Raw genomic sequence first — 21,688 nt, forward strand, 5'->3', positions numbered from 1 at the left:
AGCACTGTGTGCTGCAATTAATTAACATGTGAGTTGCAAGAAAGCTGGATTTATCAAATGGTAGCAACAGCATGTATACAACCATTACTCAAAATGACTTCTGTACAAGGTCAAATGGGTCAACCTAGGCCATTTGAGCCAGTTTCATAAAGACATCCAAAGGATCCCACTGGACTGGATCAAAAGTCCTTCAGCTCCCACATCCTGGGCCCCAGGATGACCAACCAGGTATCTCTGGGAAGCCCAAAAGAAGGAACTGAAGGCTATTCTTTTTGTTATTACCTCACCCTATCTCAGTCACTTAAGGGGAAATTCTGTTTGGTGTTTTGTTTTGTTTTTTAAAATTGAAACAACACAGCAGTACAAATAAATACAATACAGCAGTACAATACAATACAATACAATACAATATAAATAATTCACAGAAAGTGAGGCAGAACTTACACACAATAAATGTTTTTAAAAGGACCTACACAATATCCTTATTACTAGAAACATTCATCATGCTTACATAACAAATAGTACAATTTCACAACATTGCTACTCTGGCCATGAGCCCTTTCTTACAACCAGTGAGAAATGGCTCGAGGGAAAGTGTGGAGGAAGGCTGCTAGCTCTTATCTCCCCACATACGATCCCTCTTCTCTTCCTGGGTGAGTGGACCGCCCTCCCATATGGTTGCCAATAGCTGCCAGCAGTGCAGAAGCAGTGCCCCGCCACCTGAAACTCCCATAATGCACTGCATGAGTGTTTGGTGCATTGTGGGGTGTCAGGAGCCCTCTCAAGTGCCCCTCAAGTCCAGGGAGGTGATTTGTTTTTATGTTGTTTTAGAACAACTTAGTCTCCAGGTTGTGGGAATTTATTCTGTTTTTTACTTTCTTTCACTGCCACCATATGCTGACTTATAACACTGCTCTCGTTACCCAACACCTTGGTTACGTAGCCTCACGAGCGCAGGATAGGTGCATGTGTTTAGTGTACAAATGAAACAAAACTTGAGGTGTACAACAAAAACAAGAATAAGTCTATTGTTTACAACTGATTGGAATAAAGATCTCAGCAAGGCAGGGCACATAAACCTCTCTACAAAGTTGCTAAGTATGTTGGATGTTTAACTCTCTGAGTGTTTTTTCCTTCCTGATAAAATGTAACGTTTTGGGAGGTGCTATAACTGGGACTGAGGTAAATAAAACTTGGTTTGAAGACTTAGTGAATAAACTCAGACCGAGGTTTCACTTCTTAACACCTTTCACGTTCAAGGTTTCTTTCCAAGGCTTAACACTCCCCTACTTTTACAGCACTACCCCAGTGTACGGCTGGTTCCATAGTCTCCACACATTCACCACTCAAGTCTTACATGAACCCCTGAACAATCTTTCTTGTTCAGATCACATAAACCAATCTCTCTGCTGTGTTCTGTCCAACCTCTCACTCCTAACAATCAGCTCCAACAACCTCCAACTCCAATTATCTTCTCCTAACGTTCTGTGCCTGGTTACTATGGCATCACACACTCTCACACATTCATTCTCCAGCTCCTATATGTATGCTATTTCATATAGAGAATTCCTCATCACCAGCCAGGGACCCCTCAATCTCCAAGTCCCAGCTGCAAGCAGCCAGGGATGGCAGACAACCCCCGCCCCCCGCAAATGAGGTTAAGAGAGCACTTACTCTCTTAACCTCATTTTGTAGGAGGGCTCTGCAGGTGGGTTGGCTGTTGTGGTGGTGGTGGCAGCAGCAGCAGCTTGCCTCCCCCTACTTCTCACGAGCATTAACTCTTTGAATCCAATATCTTATTTCTAGTGGGCTACTTTTTTCCCTTTCATTGGGAGACAACTATAATTTTTTGTCCCTGATAATAATATGATCAATTCCTTCTTTGAACATGAAGATTTAATTTCACTTAAGGCATTAATCCTGAGTGGCACCCAGGACCTGGTTGCCACTCAGGATTAATCCTGAGTGGCACCCAGCACTTAATCTTGAGTGGCACCCAGGACCTGGTGCGTGATGTCAGTGTCATCAACCCTTTAGGAAACAGTGACCATAGTGCAATCAAATTCAGCATACATGCGGGGTTAGAATCAGCAAGGAGGTCTAACACAGACACTGAATTTCAGAAGAGGAAATTTCTCCAAAATGAGGAGTATGGTGAAAAGAAAGCTGAAAAGGAAAATCAGGAGAGTCACTTTGCTCCATAATGCATGGAGTTTACTCAAAACCATAGTACTAGAACTCCAGTTAGACTGTATACCCCAAAGGAGAAAAGGTACGACTAAGTACAGGAGGATGCCAGAATGGCTAACAGGTAAAGTCAAGGAAGCCATAAAGGTGAAGAAGACTTCCTTCCGAAATTGGAAGGCCTGTCCAAATGAAGAGAACAGAAAGGAACACAAACTCTGGCAAAAGAAATGCAAGGTAGGGAGGCAAAGGGAGAGTTTGGGAGGCAAAATAAGGGAGGCAAAAAGAGAGTTTGAGGAACATTTAGCTAAAAGCATCAAGGGGAATAACAAAAACTTCGTTAAATACATCAGAAGCAGGAAACCTGCCAGGGAGGCGGTTGGACCATTAGACAATGAGAGAGTGAAAGGGATTATTAAGGAGCTTATGGAGGTTGTAGAGAAGCTAAATGAGTTCCTTGCATCCGTCTTCACGGCAGAGGATACTGAGCATATACCTGTTCCTCAACCAGACCTTTTGGGGATGGAGACTAAAGAAATGAGTCAAATAGAAGTGACAAGAGATGATGTTGTAAACTGTCTGGAAAAACTGAAAACCAACGAATTGCCAGGGCTGGATGGCATCCATCCAGCAGTCCTCAAAGACCTCAAATGTGAAATTGCCGACTTCCTTGCTAAAATATATAACTTTCCCCTACAATCAGGCTCTGTACCGGAGGACTGGAAAGTAGCTAATGAAACACTGATTTTCAAAAAGGGATCCGGGGTGATCCGGGAAATTACAGGCTGGTTAGCTTAACGTCTGTTCCAGGCAAATTGATGAAAAGCATCCTCAAGGATAAAATTGTAAAGCCCATAGAAGAACAGGCCCTGCTGGGGTAGAACCAGCATGGCTTCTGCAAAGGTAAATCTCTCCTCACAAACCTTTTGGAGTTCTTTGAGAGTGTCAACAAGTGTGTGGATCAAGGTGATCCAGTTGACATAGTCTACCTGGACTTCCAAAAAGCTTTTGACAAAGTTCCTCATCAAAGACTCTTGAGAAAACTTAGCAGTCATGGGATAAGGGGACAAGAACATGTGTGGATTGCTAACTGGTTGAAAGACAGGTAACAGAGGGTAGAGATAAATGGAGAGTTTTCACAATGGAGGGAAGTAAGAAGTGGGGTCCCCCAAGGATCTGTACTTGGACTGGTGCTTTTTAATTTAGGGTAGTGAAATCCAAAACTGATTGTGAAGAGCACTAAAAGGATCTCTCCAAACTGGGGGAGTGCACAATAAAATGGCAAATGCAGTTCAGTGTTGGCAAGTGTAAAGTGATGCACATTGGGACAAAAAACCCCAACTTCAAGTATACGCTGATGGGATCTGAGCTGTCAGTGACTGACCAGGAGAGGGAACTTGGGATCATGGTGGACAGCTCATTAAAATTGTCATCTTAGTGTGCGGCAGCTGTGAAAAAGGCCAATTCCATGCTAGGGATCATTAGAAAGGGGGTTGAAAATAAAACTCCAAATATTATAATACCCTTATAGAAAATGATGGTGTGGCCACACCTGGAGTACTGCGTACAATTCTGGTCACCACATCTAAAAAAAGGACATTGTAGAACTGGAAAAAGTGCAGGAGAGGGCAACCAAGATAATTAAGGGCTTAGAGCACGTTCCTTATGAAGCAAGAATACAACACCTGGGGCTTTTTAGTTTTTAAAAAAAATATGACTGGAGAGACGTGATAGAGATATATAAAATCATGCATGGTGTAGAGGAAGTGGATAGAGAGAAATTTCTCTCTCACACACATAACACTAGAACCAGGGGTCATCCCATAAAATTGATTGCCAAGAAATTTAGGTCCAACAAATGGAAGTACTTTTTCACACGACATGTAATAAACTTGTGGAAGTCTCTGCCACAAGATGTGGTGGCAGCCAGCAACCTGGATGGCTTTAAGAGGGGTTTGGATAACTTCATGGAGGATAGATCTATCAACAGCTACTCATCTGAGGGTTACCGGCCTCCTCCAGCCTGCCTGTAGGCTTCCAGCGGCATCAAGTGGGCCACTGTGTGAAACAGGATGCTGGACTAGATGGTCCTCCGGCCTGATCTAGCAGGTCTCTTCTTGTGTTCTTATTAAGTAAAGCTTTCTCTGGTTTCAACTGCCCTTCCAGTTGACGTTTTTATTAGGGATGTGAAAACAGGTTTGACCTTGAATATGTTTGATGGCGAACTGGTTCAGTTCGACGGTTTGGGGTCAAACTGAAACACCCCCTGTTTGTTCCAACCACAGAGTGAACACAATCACCCCTGGCCATTTGCGAGGTTCACAGCTCTCTCTCTCTCTATAGATATAGATATAGATATAGATATACTTACCCCCTCCAGGGAGTTGTTCGAGGTGGGGGCAGGGGGATGTCTTTGGAGGCTCCCCCGCACCCCGCCAGCCGACCTTACTGCCCAAACTGGCCCATTTGCCTGGCTCTTCGGCCCATTCATACCTTTCAGGCTTTCCTCCTCTGGCATGGCAGCCATTTGGGAGGCCACTGTGCCTGCACAATTGGCTTCTACGTGGCCTGGCATGACCCAGGCCATGCAGAGGCCAATTGTGTAGGCACAGCAGTCTCCCAAATGGCCACCACACCAGAGGGGAAGGGCCGAACTGGCCAAAGAGCCGGCTGGTTTGGGCAGTAAGGGAGGCTAGAGGAGGGAGGGGGAACCTCCACCAGCATATTTTGTTCGGCTTTAAGCTCAGCCCTGTACTAGTAGACCCTCCATAGATTTACAAGTTAAATAGTAAAGAAAATAATACTGCAAAATAATTAGCAATGTTTCAGTCCAAAGTGGAAAAAAGGTTTCCTCCTACCTCGTTAATGTGCTGGGTAAAAATACTGGGTCAGATGGTGCTGTCCCTACCCAGCTCCAGTCTCACAGACAAACACGCCCCTCTGCTGTAGCTGGGTAGAGCGCTTGTCCTAACCCATTTGTGGTTGTGTGAACAGCCCTATAGTCTACCAGCTCCAGCTGCTGACAGCATCACAAGCCTAATCAGAGCGACGGCAAGGCCGGGGCAACTCTTTTTCTTTTGTTAAAAGAACCAAGGCATTCATTCGCCCTCTAAAATTCGGGCTTCCTGACTTCATTCTGAATGGGAGCACATTTTCAACTCATTTTATAAGGTCCCAAATTATCATTTAAATGAGAGGTGTATTTTGTAGAGGATGCCCCCCTCCTCCACAGACACACACAGTGTACTCTTCCAGGTCAGTCCTAATGCTGGAGGTGACCCTTGTCTCAATTTAAGTACCAGCACCCTACAAGGCAGGCTAGGCTGGAAGCAGGTGCAGAAGTTTCCACCAGGATTCCTGATAAGGTGCATGGCTGAGCAAGGAAGTGGATCTGGGTTAGGGGTGTGCAGAGACCATTTGTCGTGGTTCGGTCCGAATTCGGACTGAACTGTGGTTCCGTTGTTATGCCGGAAAGCCTGGTGTGCAATTCCAATTAACACACCAAGAGAGTGGAGGTCCAAACCAAAAACCAGTTTATTCTGCAGAATAGCAAAGGTGGCACTATGGGAATAATTTCACAAAGCAAAAGGGCACCCTTCCTTCCTCAGAGGGGTTTTTTATACATTCTTTGAATGATTACAGTTTTTTACACATGACAAGCTGCCCCCGTCTCCTTTCGCCCTCCCAACCACTACTTAATGCTCCCTAAATATTTGTGTTAATATCAGCAAATTCAAAAGAACACATTAAGGCAATCATATTTAACTGGCATGGGGTTGTGTAGCAATGCCTAACTGCCTTCTTCCCCTTTTTCTCAGACACTGCATCCACCCGCTTGTCAGTTATAGCTATTCTTGTAACATCCTTTAAGCAATTCTGATCATAAAGCCCTTAGCTGTCAACTTTTAAACTGCAAAGAACTAAGTAAGGGGTGAGAGGCTTGTTTGCACACCAAATGGAGTCAGACACAAAATGGAGTTAGTCTGGCTTCCTCATATCACCGTGAGTCGGTTTGGTCGAACTGAATGGCTAGGCTGGTTGGTTCTGCGAACCAGCTCAAAGCAGTTCGTGATCGAACCACTCAAACCAGCCCACTTTACAGCAGTCTGGTTCACAATTGAACTGGAACTGCACCTCCCTAATCTGGATTTCCCACTTCCAAACATGACCTCTGAAGTTTAAGAAAGTTTTCAGCACATCTTGCTTTTAGTGTTCTTTTAGGATTAATGTTGTTTGTTTATTTGTTTGTTTACTTGTCACATTTATATGCCACCCTATATCACATCTCAGGGCAGTTCACAATTTAAACAAACAGCAAACAACAAGTAAAAGCTAAAAATCATATAAAACAGGTTAAAATTACCATAAGTAAAACTTTAAAACATCATAAACTAAAAGCCTGATAAAACAAGAGCAAATCACCAAAGAGATGTAATGTTTAGTGTTTAAAAGTTTAGGGTTTTGGAAGGAACCTGTGGGTGCATATCCCTGGAGAAAATATGAACAAGTCTTCTATGTAACTTCTCTTGGGATATTCCCATGAGCCATTAGTTAAGGACTAAGGTTTAGGGAGGGAATGGAGAGATTTCTATGCAAAGAGAGATTTTAAAAACTGAGGCTATTTACTTTGAAAAGGAAGAACAAGGAGAGAACACAGCAGAGGCGTATGAGGGACATAACAGAAGTGAACATTTGCATATGCCTTTGTTATTATTAAACTGTTCTTCAGATTGTTCTTCAAAATTCTGAAGGTCTAAACTGCCTCTTCAAAACAAGAGAAAAACAATGGGTTTATTTCCAGATGGTTCAGCTGCGAGTTTGAAAAGTACAGTGAAGGTTAGTGGCATTCACCACAAAATTATTAGAATCTCATCAGATTCTTCTTCTTCTTCTTCTTCTTCTTCTTCTTCTTCTTCTTCTTCTTATACAAAGTTGTAATTATGGAAAGGATTTGAGAGAGGACAAGGTCCCACTTAGAGCAACTGCTAGGAGTGTGGGCCTTTCCTAATGAGGGGGAAAGCCCAGGAAAATCAAAACAAAAGGACCAATCCAGAAGATTGGAGGGAACTACACTCACAGGTACCAGCAGAAAAAAGAGAAAGCTTTGTTCTATTTGTTTGTTTGTACTGTCTGGTGAGTGCCCTAAGGAAGCAGCTGACTGAGAAGCTGCTAGGGAAATGGGAAGGCCACAGCCTGGAGGCTGGAGACAGCAGGAAGATCCTTGCCTGTGAGTAATACAATAGAGACCAGTTCAGTTAGACATGTGAGGGAAGTTATTTTCCTTTATTGTATTGCTTGCATCTGAGTTGCCTGGTTAATGAGAAACTTCTCTCTCATACAATCTGCAGTGGCTGACATCCCGTCTAACAAAGCACCAGTGTTCCTGAAGAGTTTCAGGGTAATGCCTCACTGGTGTTAATTCAGGTATGGGGCAATTTCAATGACCACCTCTTCCCCTGGATGCCCTCTGTGTCATTGGTGTAGCAAGGGGAACAGGGACTCATGTACACATGGCCCTGTGGGTGGACACAGCATACGCACACCAGTGACACCCCTTGCATGTGATGACATGAGTAAGGGGTGTGGCCAGAGTCCTGGAGGCCCTGTGCAAGCCCTCCACAGCTCATTCCCAGCTAGCATTTGCTAGCTAGGTTTTCCTTTTTCTCCTTCCAGTAAAGGAGACAAATGAAAATTGATGTACTAGAAATAAATGGAGGGCTCATGCAGCCCTTCCTCAGGCAGCTCCCAGCGGCTGGTTGGCCCTGATTCTTTGAGCCTTTCCACCCTTTTTTAGCTCCGCCCCTGCTCTGTGTCACCTGAAAGTATATCCCTAAGGTCTGCATGACTCTCAGGCACATATTTTCCAGTGGTGCTGAGTGCTTCCTGGGGAAGGGGAGGTTGTCAAAATTTCTGTCCACTGATGAGCCAGCAGTGGAGGTGAATTAGTTAAACTTTTCAGAAGAACAGGTGCTTTGCTAGACAGGATGTTAGCCACTGACTAGAAGGAGGAGGATTATAAGGGGGTGGGGTTTCACAGGACCTGTATAGGAGTTCCTGACAAATTTCAGCTATCCAAATCTGATCAAGCATGAACACTAGAAAAATGTGTGTATCAAATTCTTGTTAATTTCTAATTGACAAGCTTTGGAGTGTTTGTGATGTATGTGTGAGTGTGCCAGGCATGCTGCATTCATTATCTATGTCAAATAACGCAATACCATTATGGAGCTACCATGAAAAGTGTGCTTTCTTTTAATTACCCATAACAATCAGGTTCAGAATGTTGGAAATTAGCCACATAAAGCTTTTTGTATCAGATTTAAATGTAATAAAACTTTCATGAAATATTTAGAATCTTCTGGCTCAGAATTTACGGTCCTCCTAGAACAAGTCTTTGACAAACACTCTAAGCTAAATAAAATGTCATGTTCAGTTCTTTATTCCTCCTGTTATAATGCCGAAATGAAGTTATATTTTTACTCTGCAGTCCTGATAACAGTTTGGGGCTCTTTCTCTTTCAAATAATTACATCTCTGTATGACTAGTGCTTTTCTCTCCCAAGAGAGGAGATTTCTGTTTTGGAAAACATCATCTGCAAATATGGCCAGCAACAACACATGTCATCTTCAGGAAAATGCCAAGGGCTCACGCCCTGGGGGAAACTGGTCTTTTGAGTGGAAAGCATGAATTGTCCCCATTGCTAAGCAGGGTCTTCCCTGGTCTGCATTTGAATGGGAGACTACATGTCTGAGCACTGTAAGATATTCCTCTTAGGGGATGGGGCCACTCTGGGAAGAGCATCTGTGTGCTTGCATGCAGAAGGTTCCAAGTTCCCTCCCTGGCATCTCCAGATAATGCTGAGAGAGATTCCTGCCTGCAACCTTGGAGAAGCCGCTGCCAGTCTGTGAAGACAATACTGAGCTGGATTGACGAGTGGTCTGACTTGGTAGAAGGCAGCTCCCACTGATTCTGTTGTCTGAGCTATCACTGCTTCCCTCAACACTTTCCTAGTGCTCCTTTCATCCTTGCCATGCTGCTATTTTAATTCCCCCACATGCTCCCAAATGTCATGTCCCCAGACCCTGGAGCCCCCTGAATGGGGAATAGGGCAGACAGCCTGGGAGTGAAGTCAGATGGGGAGGCACCAGCAACCCAAGCACCTGGTGACCACATGCCATTAGGAATCCATTTGCCAGATGAACCTGCCTGGTGGGCAGGCAGTAGCTCTGCTGAGATCTGGGCATCCTCCAATTTGCCAGCAGGAGGGGAAGTCCTCCAAGGACCTCCTACCATGATGCCATCAGAGCAGGCACCTGCAAAATCAGGTAAGCACCCTTTAAAGACCAAGCGTTGCTCTTGGAAGGGGTATGGCCATGCATGCCACCTTGCCCAAATATCAGGCTACACAACTCAATCATTTGCTGGAGCAACTGCTGGAGCAACGTCCCCTTTTCTTGCAATACCCAGCTCTGAATCCTCGTGATTCGCTCTGGCTTTGGTCCTGATCTGTTGCCTGTAGAGCTGCCCATGATTTGGGGACCCCTGCCTTGGAGAGACTGTGGCAGTGCCTGGAGCAGGACACCAATATAGCATCACTCCAGGGGTGTCGCGGAAGGGATTAAAATGGTGGCACGTCACTGCTGCTGCTCCACACACTGTAAGCCCACCAGAGCCGGCCCCACCATGACAGTATCAAGAGGAGTACTATTCCCACCACCTGATGAGCCTGCCAGGGTCATCCCACATAAAAGACCACCAACCTCGGTCAGGTTCGGTGGCAGTCACTTTGCCCAAGAACGCTTCAGACCTGGAGCCAGCCTTGGTTAGAGGTAGACAGTAGTTCAGAATAAGTTAACGCAATTGACTCCAAATTGAGTGTAGCAGTGTGTTTAGTATCCATGGAATAGAATGCATTCCACATTGCATTAGATTTTGGTTGTGGTAGTAGTGGTTGTTAATTTGTTTGCTGTATTTCCATGCCCTGCTTTTCAACACAAGTGAGTTCCCAAAGCAGCTGATACTTAAACCCAGTCCACATATGGACAGTCTATTTGTTTTCAGACATTATGCTGTACGTGCATACAGGTATCTGTACACAGGTTATTGTCTTTGTGTGAATGGTTGTACTTGCGTGAAATGCCCCCTGAAATGCAGATAATGATCAGAAGTGTTGCATTGAACATAAGAACTGACATACGATAAGCTAGACATGGGGGCGCTTCTCACGATCAACAAAAATCGGGCTAGCAGAGGCTAGCCCGATTTTTGTTGACTGTCAGAACCACCAGGCTCGCAGCCGAGCCCGGTGGTTCTGGAGCGGCTAACCCGTTCGAGAACCCCTCGTAAAAAGCAGGTTTGTGGAGCGAGCGGTCCTGCAAACCTGCTTTTTGCGAATGTGAGTAGCTGCAGCGCGCCTTCGCGCCGTGCCTACTCATGAGTAGACCCCCGGCCGGGAGGCTTAAAAGCAGCCTCCTGGCTCAGGGGTCTCCCCAGTATGCCCTGTGCGCTCGTGCAGGGCATACTGGGGCTTGCGGGGGCCGCACAGCCCCTGCTCCCCCCACCCCCCGCCAGCTCCATCTCGGGGCCGGCCATCGTGTGGGCAGCCGATCCGGCCGCCCAGGGCTCCCTGCCCGCTCACCCGTTAAAACTGGGTCTCACTGATCGTGAGACCCGGTCCATGGTTATGGGCACGAGCGCACCCTTAACCTTGATTAACTGGCAGGCTTCTTTGGCAGGTTTACCTCAAAGGCATCAACAGGATCCACATGTATGATCCTGGCGGTTCATACACACAGCCTAACCCAGGCTGGGCATCGCTCACTGTGTGTGAGAACAGTCTCTATATGTGAGTAACTGTATGTACATACAGATCAATATGTCCATCCAATATACACCGTTTTTATCTGCACTGAACATAATGTGAGAATAGAGCTTCTCTATCAAAATTTGATTGCAATAGTGGAAGAGCACTGGAATTCTTAGCGTGACTCTGGATTTAATGTTAAGGTGGAGATGAAGCTACTACTCACCGTTTCTTGTAAACTCTTATGACAATGCTGAAATCCAGCCCTATTTTTCAGTCATTCTTCGGCAATCTGTGAGAAAATATCAACTTAGAAGTATGGAGCTGCAAAAACAACAACAACAACACAGTGTATCCCTGGTTTGCAAGTGCTACCTAGCTACATAGGAACATAGGAAGCTGCCAGATACTGAGTCAGACCATTGGTCTATCTAGCTCAGTATTGTCTTCACAGACTGGCAGCGGCTTCTCCAAAGTTGCAGGCAGGAATCTCCCTCAGCCCTGTCTTGGAGATAGGAGGGAACTTGGAACCTTCTGCTCTTCAAACTAAGAAATGTCCCACTCTTTTTGTTCAAATTCTCCTTCCCCCGCCTTGCCGCCGAGTTCCATTAGTTCCACCAACCTGGTTGTCTGTTAAGTGCTCTCTGAGTCTGCGAACATTCCGCTCCATTGAGTTACAGTGGGGCAGCTGCGAGGGTTGCCCCTTAGGTGTTTTTTTGTTTTTTAAAAATCAGACTGTTGTGGAACTGATCTTTCTGTAGGTTATCCCAATTCTGCAGGTACCTCCCTCTCACATGCAGGAGTGCCGCTTATGGGTCCCTAAGGATCATAACATTTCCATCTCTTTTGGAAATAGATATAAGATTTATTTACATACCCTTAACTGTTCTCTCTCACCTTCATCTTAAAACACACATTCAGCATTTCGCTCTGCCCTGTAAAAAACATCTCACCCTACATAGTTACACGGTGTTGTGCAACAAGCGGCAGCAATACTCATATTTTTGCAAAGCTCTCCTGCTGAATCAAGTAAATAACCCCTTTAAAATATTCAGTGTGTCAGCCTCTCATTGCTATGCCTTGGGCTGCAATTCCGATGGCCTTCTGCATATGACCAGGATAGAGGACCATAAAACATATAGAATTCCCCCACCCCACCCCGCAATTCTTCTCAGCTCTTCAATTTCCATGCAGCCGAGGGTGTGGATCAAGGCAAATGTGAGGCCAAGGATGCCTGCTGCAGTAGGTGCTTTGTTTGGAGAAGTGAATTTTAGTGGTGTGGGAAGGGTGGAGGAGATACATAATATTAAATACTGGCTGGGCCAGGCGCAGAACATCTGCACTTCTGATGGCCCACCTGGCCCACTTCTCCGCTCCCCCCCCCCCCGTGGTTTCTGGCCAGCTTTCAAGCTGGCCCAGCCCCTCCTGCCACCACCTCCTCATTCCGGCAGCTGGCCCGGCCTGCTGCTGCCTCCTCATCCTGGTGACCCAGCCCCTCCTCAACCTGCCGCCCGGGCCTGCTGCCACCTCCTCACCCTAGCACCCAGGCCCGCCACCACCTCCTCCTCACCTCGGCAGCTGGGCTGGGCCCGACGCCACCTCCTCCTCACTCTGGCAGCTGGGCTGGGTCCACCGCCCCCTCCTCACCCTGGCGGCCGGGCCAGGCCCACCACCGCCACCTCCTCACTCCGGCGGTCATTTTCTCTACGTCCCGTCACTAGTCCGGCAGCTTCCCATGAGAGCTGCCACGCATGGGATTAGTGATGGGTACGCCTAGGAGAAATAAATATATAGATATATGCTATGTATCCCGGGGAAGACTTTTCCATCAATTAGACTTATTAAACTATAGAATGGTCTCCTGAAAGAAGTAAAACTGTGAAAGTGATGAAGATTTATTTTAGATTATTTAACTAAGTGGTGCCAGTAACACCCTGTGGGCTGGCAAAACCCCAGCCTGAGATAACAAACCAATTCAGAAGAACCCCCAATATACAACTAGTCCTTACCGCAGTGCCATGGCTTACAGGGCTCACATATGTAGAGATCATTCACACAACCAAAAACTGTGTCCTCACCAGGTCCCCATTTTTGGTTGTGTGAGGCAAAGAACTAGGTAGGAGGAGGGAGAAGTGATTGTGTGGAATCAAGGTAGGAGGAAAGGTTGGGTAGGACAGTGCTGTCCTGCCTAGCTTTTATACCCAGCATTTCTCCAAGGTAGGAGGAAAAGTTGTTCTACCCAGCTTTCCCTCCTACCTTGATTCCACACAACCACTTCTCCCTCCTCCTACCTAGTTGTTTGCATACACACAGCTGAAAATTGGGAGCACACACAGCTCACATAGTTTCCAGTTGTTTAAATGACCTTGTTGTCTCCCATTCAAATGCAAACCAAGGCAGACCCTGCTTAACAACAGGGACAAATCATGCTTGCTGCCAGAAGACCAGCTCTCCTCCCTGCCCATGGCTGTCAGTCTTAAGGTGTGGAGAAGCCATCTGAGAATTTTTCTTTTTGCAATTATATCTCATGTCCTGTTTTTGCAGTTTGCAACTTCTGCAATTTACAAAGGCGTTGACCACTGCGGGAAGCAGGATGCTGGACTTAGGAACATAGAAAGCTGCCTTATATGCCATTGGTTCATCTAGCTCAGTGTTGTCTACACAGACTGGCAGCAGCTTCTCCAAGGCTGCAGGCAGGAGTCGATCCCAGCCCTATCTGGGAGATGCCAGGGAGGGAATTTGGAACTTTCTGCATGCAGGCACGCAGGTGCTCTTCCCAGAGCGGCCCTAACCCCTAAGGGGAATCTCTTATAGTGCTCACATGCAAAACCAGGGCAGACCCTGCTTTGCAAAGGGGACAATCCATGCTTGCTAACACAAGACCTGGGCTATTCCCACGATCGAGAAAAATCAGGCTAGGAAAGCCTAGCCGGATTTTTCCTGATTGTCAGAACCACCGGGCTCGGCTGTGAACCCAGTGGTTCTGGAGCGGGTAACCCACTTGAAAACCCCTGCCCCCAAACCAGATTTGCAGAGCAAGCGCTCCGCAAACCTGGGGTTTTTTAGTTGTGAATAGCCGCGGTGCGTCTTCGCGCTGCGCCTACTCACGAGTAGACCCCCGGAGGGAAGGCGAAAAGCTGCCTCCCGGCGTCGGGGGTCTCCCTAGTATGCCCTGTGTGCTCACGCAGAGCATACTGGGGCTTCCTGGGGACGCACAGCCCCCGAGCTCCCCAGCCCCCACCGGCTCCGGCTCAGAGCCGGCAATCGTGTGGGCAGCCGATCCTGCCGCCCAGGGCTCCCTCCCTTCTCACTCACCGCCCCAAACTGGGTCTCACGGATTGTGAGACCCGGCCCACCATCTCTCTTGCTTTGATCTTTTCTTACATTCTTTCTCATGACTTTAAATGCAAAGACTGGTGGGGAGAAGTTACTTGATTATGGGGAGCAAGGGAAAGAGGGAGAGATATTTCAACTCTGCGGATGTTCATTGAGTAAGGAGCAATTTTACACTCTGTCCAGTGAAGATGAGAACATAAGAACATGAGTTGCATACTTCATCAAAATGGATTCAGATTAGAGAGAAGAAGATTGTAATCATCTCTTACTGTATCCTTCTGAGTTTACATGTGACCTCTGTGAAATAGCCGCCATGTTCTTCAAAAAGGCAGGTGGCAGCATGTTGTTGTCACCACCAGATACCAAGATGTCACTGTGCAGGATGCAGCAACCAAGACATTATGAAGACTATCTGTGGAGAAAGGAAGGCTGGCAGCATTAATTTTCTTTTGGATAGGTTGTAATTCTTATAACAGGCTCCACTCCAGTGAGTCATGCTCGGTGCATAACACTTAACGTATGAGTTTCTTCTGCCAGACGACAAGCAAAGCAAAGCGCTCAAATCATGCAGAAAGCTCAGCAATTGAGAGGAGGAGGTCAAAGTTGCTGTCCCTTTGTTCTTCCAGTCATAAAGGAACATCTTATTTGTAGTGTTGTGTATTATTAGTGTTTTAAAAATAAGAAAAAGTCTGTGATTTGTTTCTTTAAGAATAATTGATTATGCATCATCAGTTCAAAGCATACAGACTCAATACTTGGGTTGCATTCAGATAATGTGATGGTTATGTATGTACTGCTCCTCTACCACTTAGGTCTGTAAGTCTTTGTGCAAGCATAATTGCATTGCTAGTGTGTGTGTGTGTGTGTGTGTGTGTGTGTGTGTATGTAACACACACACACACACACACACACACACTTACCTCTCCATCAGATCTTGCGTGGCTTTAGTTTCCAGAAGGATGGTAAAAGAAGTTGAAATAAGAAAGCAACAGAAGAATGCTTATTACTTGTATGTTTATCATGTTGATGTTTCCTGATATTTTGTTACCCTACCTTGAAAGCTGACTATGGCAGAAAGATAGCACACATGTTCTTAAAATCAGTCTTTGAGGCACTGCCCTGCCCCAGGTAGATGTCAGTGACCAATCTGGAGCCTCTACTGAGGCAGGGATCTAGATGCTGTGAGGGACACACCGCCAAGGGAAGGGCTGCAGTTAAAGAGACCCTAGAGGCGGGTCTCATGATCAGTGAGACCCGCCATAATGGAGTTAATGGGGAGAGTGGGCTTAGCCCTCTCTCCCCACAGACGATTGTCCAGTCTGTCCTGGACGTTTCCGGATCGGCTGCCCCAGGGGTTTCTGGATCGGCTGCTCACACGACTACTGGCTCCATTACAGAGCCGGCGGGGGCTTGCGAATTCAGGGGCCGCGTTGCCCCTGGAAGTTCCAGCATGCTCTGTGTGAGTGTGCAGAGCATGCTGGAGAGACCCCCAAGCCAGGTGGCTGCTTTTTAGCCTCCCGGTCAGCGGTTTCCTCGTGAGTTACCATGGAGCCATGCCGTGGCAACACACAATCCAGAAACCCCGATTAGCGGAGCGCTCACTCTGCTAACCTGGGCTAAGGGGAGGGCTTTGCAAGCGAGTTACCCACTTGTAAACCACCGGGTTTGCCTGCGAGCCCGGTGGTTCACACGACCAGCAAAAATTGGGCTAGGCTCTCCTAGCCTGATTTTTGCTGGTCGTGAGAATAGCCTCCTACTGTTCCCTCTTACTGGGGATTGTTGACCTTCTTGGGCATAAAACAACCAGGTCCAGTTGGTTTTTCATCTGTGGCTTACCAGAACCTTGAGTTTGCATTTGCTGAAACCGTTGCTCTCGCAATTACTTGTAGATGAAGGAGCTTAAACCAGACGGAGTGCCAGTGCATTGTGGATGGCCGATAAAATATCTCTTCTGGAGGGTCATCCTAGTGTTGTGAAAGAACAGCTGTGTGCTGGCCCTTCCACCACAAACACAAGTTGATGCGGATGCTCTCAACATGTAGGTCTCTGCACACATAGTTTTGACCCATGATCTCATTCCAAGGGAGAAGAGGCTAATCAAACCAATGTACTATTGTCTTAGGCTCAAGCCCTTATACTGAACATGAGCTTAAGCACATGGTTGAAGGGCTGTGCTTGTGTGCCTGCTCCTTCTTCTGGGCTGGATGAATGTGTGAACTGGTCCCCAACTGATAGATTTGGCCTTGCATCCAGGATCTCCCTGTTGTGGGGTAGGAAGGAATTCTCTGCCAGGCTCAACTGACTATCAGCCATCGGCAGAGGGAGCTGAGGCTTTCCTTTATTGTATGTGCTTCAGCTGGCTGTCCTTTCCTACACTGTTTGAAGTTGGTGGGCATCCCTGTATAAGGCCATTGTGTCTCTTCCTATACTCTGTTCCTACTACATTATAGTTCAAGGAGTTTAAATTATCTGGGCAAGGTTAAGAATTACTGTGCAATGGATAGTAGGCAATTGGAACCACCACCTTCAGACTTTCCAGATGTGGGTCTGGTAACAGTGGTACCAGGTTGGCCATAGTAAACTTGGTAGCAAGGGTACCAGCTCAGGACCTCATCAATGGCATGTTGATACAACTAAGTGTCATAGATATGATTTACATTTTTAAAAAACAACAACTGTTCATAGCTATTAGCATTTCAGTGAGAGTCAGCAAAGTAGTCTTCTAAAATTTTTCTGCTTTTGCCAACTACAAAAGCCACAGCAAAGCCCATATATTGCCGAAATAAATATTGAATGTACCCATTATGCATATATTCATAAAGTATGTCTGCATGCCCTAACCATTAATACTGGGAATTGCTAATGTATAGCCATTAACATCTTTCATGTTCTACAGACTGCTGGGTTTTAGAAACTGGTTGCTCTCCCGTGTACCTTAAGGCATCTCGTGTGTCAAATTTTAGCATTGTAAGGAAGAACCGTCTTACTCATTCGCAGTGAGCTCCATTGCAGTTTGTTAAAATGGCATAGTGGGTCAATTGTTCTTTGGCCATTTTGCCACAAATTCAGGCTACTGTGTTCTTTATACATTTAAAGTGAACGTATTCCAGGCATGCTATGAAGCAGGCCTGCTCAGCTTCGGCCCTCCTGCAGATGTTGGCCCACAACTCCCATAATCCCTGGCTATTGGCCACTGTGGCTGGGGATTATGGGAATTGTACTCCAAAAACAGCTGTGGGGCCTAAGTTGAGCAGGCCTGCTATGGAGTAACTCAACATAGCCTACAGCCCAACTCCAAAAGAGGACTTGACTGCCTGCCTGCCTGCAGTGCGGGTTTAACATTATTTGGGATGGTATGCAGTGATAAGTTTCAAAAATGAGAGTTGTGTGTGCTCAGTCCAGATCCCCTCATCTGTAAAGCTTTACCCTTCACTTAAGCTGTTCTGTGGGCTACCTTAGCAATCCACGATGCGAAAAAGGCACTCTAAAGATGTTCAGGGGCATTGTCTTCTTGACAGCACTTCATATATTCCAGCTCAGGCACTAAAAACAGACTGATGAACTCTATTGGACTTGGTGAAACCTTCCTAGACATTTACTACTACTACTACTACTACTACTACTGTCTTTTAGAAGAATACACCTTCCATCTCGAGGTCCACAAATGACAGGACTACAGATGTATATATTAACTTATGCTAAAAATCATGTGTTGACTGGCAGTTTTCTAGAGATATATCTCACTCTAAAAAGTAACCCATTTAGAGCTGCAAACTTAATGGTAGACAAAAAAAAAAACCTGGGGGTAGACAAGCATCTCTACAGGCATTTCAGATTGGCTAAGTAAAATTTAGCCGTGTAGATGGTATAGATGTGACAACAAAATGTACATGTTCAAAGGGCACCATTTGACTTCCACTAGATGGTTCGTTGGCACTTATGCTGCTGTAGTGCAGTCCCCCCTTGTGTGTGTAGTGTGTGTGTGATGCTTGAAACAATATTTTTAGAATCATCACATAATTTTGCTTTTCTATATAACTATGACGATATGACTAAGTATAGGTATTACTAATAATACTTGACACCTATATGGTACGTTACAGTGCATAAAACACTTAACATCCATTACCTCAATAACCCTCACAACAGCCCTATTAGGAAGGCTGGTATTACTATTCCCCTATTAATGCATTGTGGGTGAAGTAAAATTTGGAACCAAGAATTACCATGGCTTAAACGCCTACCATTATCCACTATGCTATACCAGTGTAAGCCATTAAATTATTTGTTAAATGATTTATCATATATAGCCTGAGGTGGCAGGACAGGAGGGTCCACCCTGTCTCCTGGAAACCACACATTCATCCTATTGAGGTAAAGTTGTTCACCACACCTTTCCACGATTTGATGCTACAACAGCTGCATGTTTCAGGGCTGCTGGGAAGTGTTTACGCCCAAGGGCAAGGGAGAAAATGGATCTGAAAGGAGGCTTCCATTCTCACTGCCTTTCATTTGGTTTAATCTAGTGATGCCACGTTTTGCTGAACAAGTTGAAGTTGCCATTGAAGCACTGAGTGCGAACGTCCCACAGCCGTTTGAAGAGAATGAGTTCATAGATGCCTCCCGCTTGGTTTATGATGGAGTTCGTGACATCAGGAAAGCTGTTCTGATGATAAGGGTATGTAAGGCGCCCAGGGAAATGAAGTTTGGGCAGAAAGGGGAGGTATCACGGAAGGCGAAAAGAATGTGAGAGCTGTTTGGCATTTACACTGCTTTGTCATCTGCAAGATTTGTTGGACATCAAAATAATTGTGGAGTGAACATAGCAAAGGCAGTTTGAAATTGTGCACAAGGTTTCATCTTTTTGTTTGATTTTATTCTTACATTTCTACTCCTCCCTTGCTTCAAGGAGCTCGGGACAGAGTTTGTGTCTTACAAACAACCCTGTGAGGGAGGGTTAAACTGCAAGAGTGCAGAGTGGGCTCTAGGACTTGAACCAGGGCCCTTCTGGTCAGAGGCTGGGACCTAACCTGCTGATCTAACATAGTGGCCACATTCACACTTAACGAGAAACCAGTTGGAGGGAGCCATGATTTCCTTACCGTTACATCCGAACCCAGCCAACTGCGACCCTGTCTGTAGCATGACCCAAGGTCATGTTGACGAGACTCAGTTTGAACTCTCATTTTGGAGTGAGTTCCACTGCTCCAAACCAAGAGTCCAGGAAACCTCCTTTTCATCTAAATGCAGCACTGGAGGCTACATATGTCCAAATGTGGATGGAAGAGTGGGGGCACAGAAAATTCAAATGTGTTACATACATTGCATGTGAATTTGCTGGTCAATGACCGAATAAACTTAAAACTAAACTTGCATGTGAATGCAGCCAGTATGTGCATGCTCTATGCCTCCTTCAGGCATAGGAGAAAACCATGATGTGTAACTTTAGCTCCTACAAACAGCAGGCAGCATGAAACTCTCAGATTGGCCAGGGTTGGTATACAGGTGAAACTCGGAAAATTAGAATATCGTGCAAAAGTCCATTAATTTCAGTAATGCAAATTAAAAGGTGAAACTGATATATGAGACAGACGCATTACATGCAAAGCGAGATAAGTCAAGCCTTAATTTGTTATAATTGTGATGATCATGGCGTACAGCTCATGAAAACCCCAAATCCACAATCTCAGAAAATTAGAATATTACATGGAACCAAGAAGACAAGGATTGAAGAATAGAACAATATCGGACCTCTGAAAAGTATAAGCATGCATATGTATTCAGTACTTGGTTTGGGCCCCTTTTGCAGCAATTACTGCCTCAATGCGGCGTGGCATGGATGCTATCAGCCTGTGGCACTGATGAGGTGTTATGGAAGACCAGGATGCTTCATTAGCGGCCTTCAGCAATTCTGCATTGTTTGGTCTCATGTCTCTCATCCTTCTCTTGGCAATGCCCCATAGATTCTCTATGGGGTCAGGTCAGGCGAGTTTGCTGGCCAATCAAGCACAGTATACTGTATACTTTTCAGAGGTCTGATATTGTTCTTTTCTTCAATCCTTGTCTTCTTGGTTCCATGTAATATTCTAATTTTCTGAGATTGTGGATTTGGGGTTTTCATGAGCTGTACACCATGATCATCACAATTATAACAAATTAAGGCTTGACTTATCTCGCTTTGCATGTAATGCATCTGTCTCATATATCAGTTTCACCTTTTAATTTGCATTACTGAAATTAATGGACTTTTGCACAATATTCTAATTTTCCGAGTTTCACCTGTAAATAATACAGGGGCCCTGGCTTTCTTCCCCTTACCAGGTAAACAAAGCAATAAATTCTGCTTGCTATGACTCCTCTAGCTGCCTACTTTCAGCCACCAGTTTCAGGGAACCAAGCTGGGGAGTACTCTTTTCCCATCCAGATTTGGACACAGTTTGTAGACCAGAGAATGATGTGCCTAAGTCTATCCAGGCAGCTTCATTGTTGAGGAGGGATTTCTTCTTCTTCTTCTTCTTCTTCTTCTTCTTCTTCTTCTTCTTCTTCTTCTTCTTCTTCTTCTTCTTCTTCTTCTTCTTCTTCTTCTCCTCCTCCTCCTCCTCCTCCTCCTCCTCCTCCTCCTCCTCCTCCTCCCTTTTCTTCTCCTTCTTCATCTACACTTTCACCTTCACCTACACCACCTCCTCCTCCTTCACCTTCCTCTTCTTTGCCTTCTTCTCCTTCACCCTTTTCTTCTCTTCCTCCTCTGCCACCACCACTCTACCATAATAGTATTCAGTAATGATGAGAGGAGCCATAGCTCAGTAGTAAAGCAGGTGCTTTGCAGTTGCAGAAGACCCCGGGTTCAGTCCTTGGCAGCATCTCCAGTTAAAGCATATTAGATAGTAGTTGATGGGGAAGGACCTCTTTCTAATGGAGACCTTGGAGAGCCACTGCTAGTTGGAATGATCATTCCTGAGCAATATGGACCAATATAAGGTACTTTCATACGTTCACAATTTTCTGCATGTGCAGATTAGTGAAACAATCATATTCTGGAGCATTATTGCTTCACTTTGTGAACTGATGGTAGTGCTTAATCGTCAGACCAAGGGGCCACATCTCAAGTTGCAAGCAACAAAAGTTACTATCCAACAAAGCTTTTACTAGCCTACCCTTCTCAAGCTCACCCGGAGGCCATTCTTGCTGACAACAGGTGACCAGGCAGGCAAGTGGCTGTTTACAAACCTGGCTAAAGTAACATGAAGAGGGCTCCAAATGTGTGGTATGTATTTATTATTATATTTACACCCACCATCTCCCCCCGCCCCATGCAACTCAAGGTAATCTCCATGACATTCCTCAGCAGTTTCCTATCCAGGCACT

At 45.7% G+C, this 21,688-nt stretch overlaps 1 protein-coding gene across 5 annotated transcripts in view; it reads left to right on the top strand.

Annotated features, from left to right (window-relative positions):
- Positions 1 to 21,688, top strand: part of CTNNA2 (catenin alpha 2) — a 783,863-nt gene that overhangs the window by 698,248 nt on the left and 63,927 nt on the right. For all 5 annotated transcript variants that reach the window (XM_053257021.1, XM_053257022.1, XM_053257024.1 and 2 more), the window contains one exon: positions 18,850 to 19,001. In XM_053257021.1, the coding sequence (XP_053112996.1) occupies positions 18,850 to 19,001 (152 nt within the window). The remainder of the gene's footprint in view (positions 1 to 18,849; positions 19,002 to 21,688) is intronic.

The sequence above is a fragment of the Hemicordylus capensis genome, chromosome 5 (assembly GCF_027244095.1).
Source record: "Hemicordylus capensis ecotype Gifberg chromosome 5, rHemCap1.1.pri, whole genome shotgun sequence".
NCBI lineage: Eukaryota > Metazoa > Chordata > Lepidosauria > Squamata > Cordylidae > Hemicordylus > Hemicordylus capensis.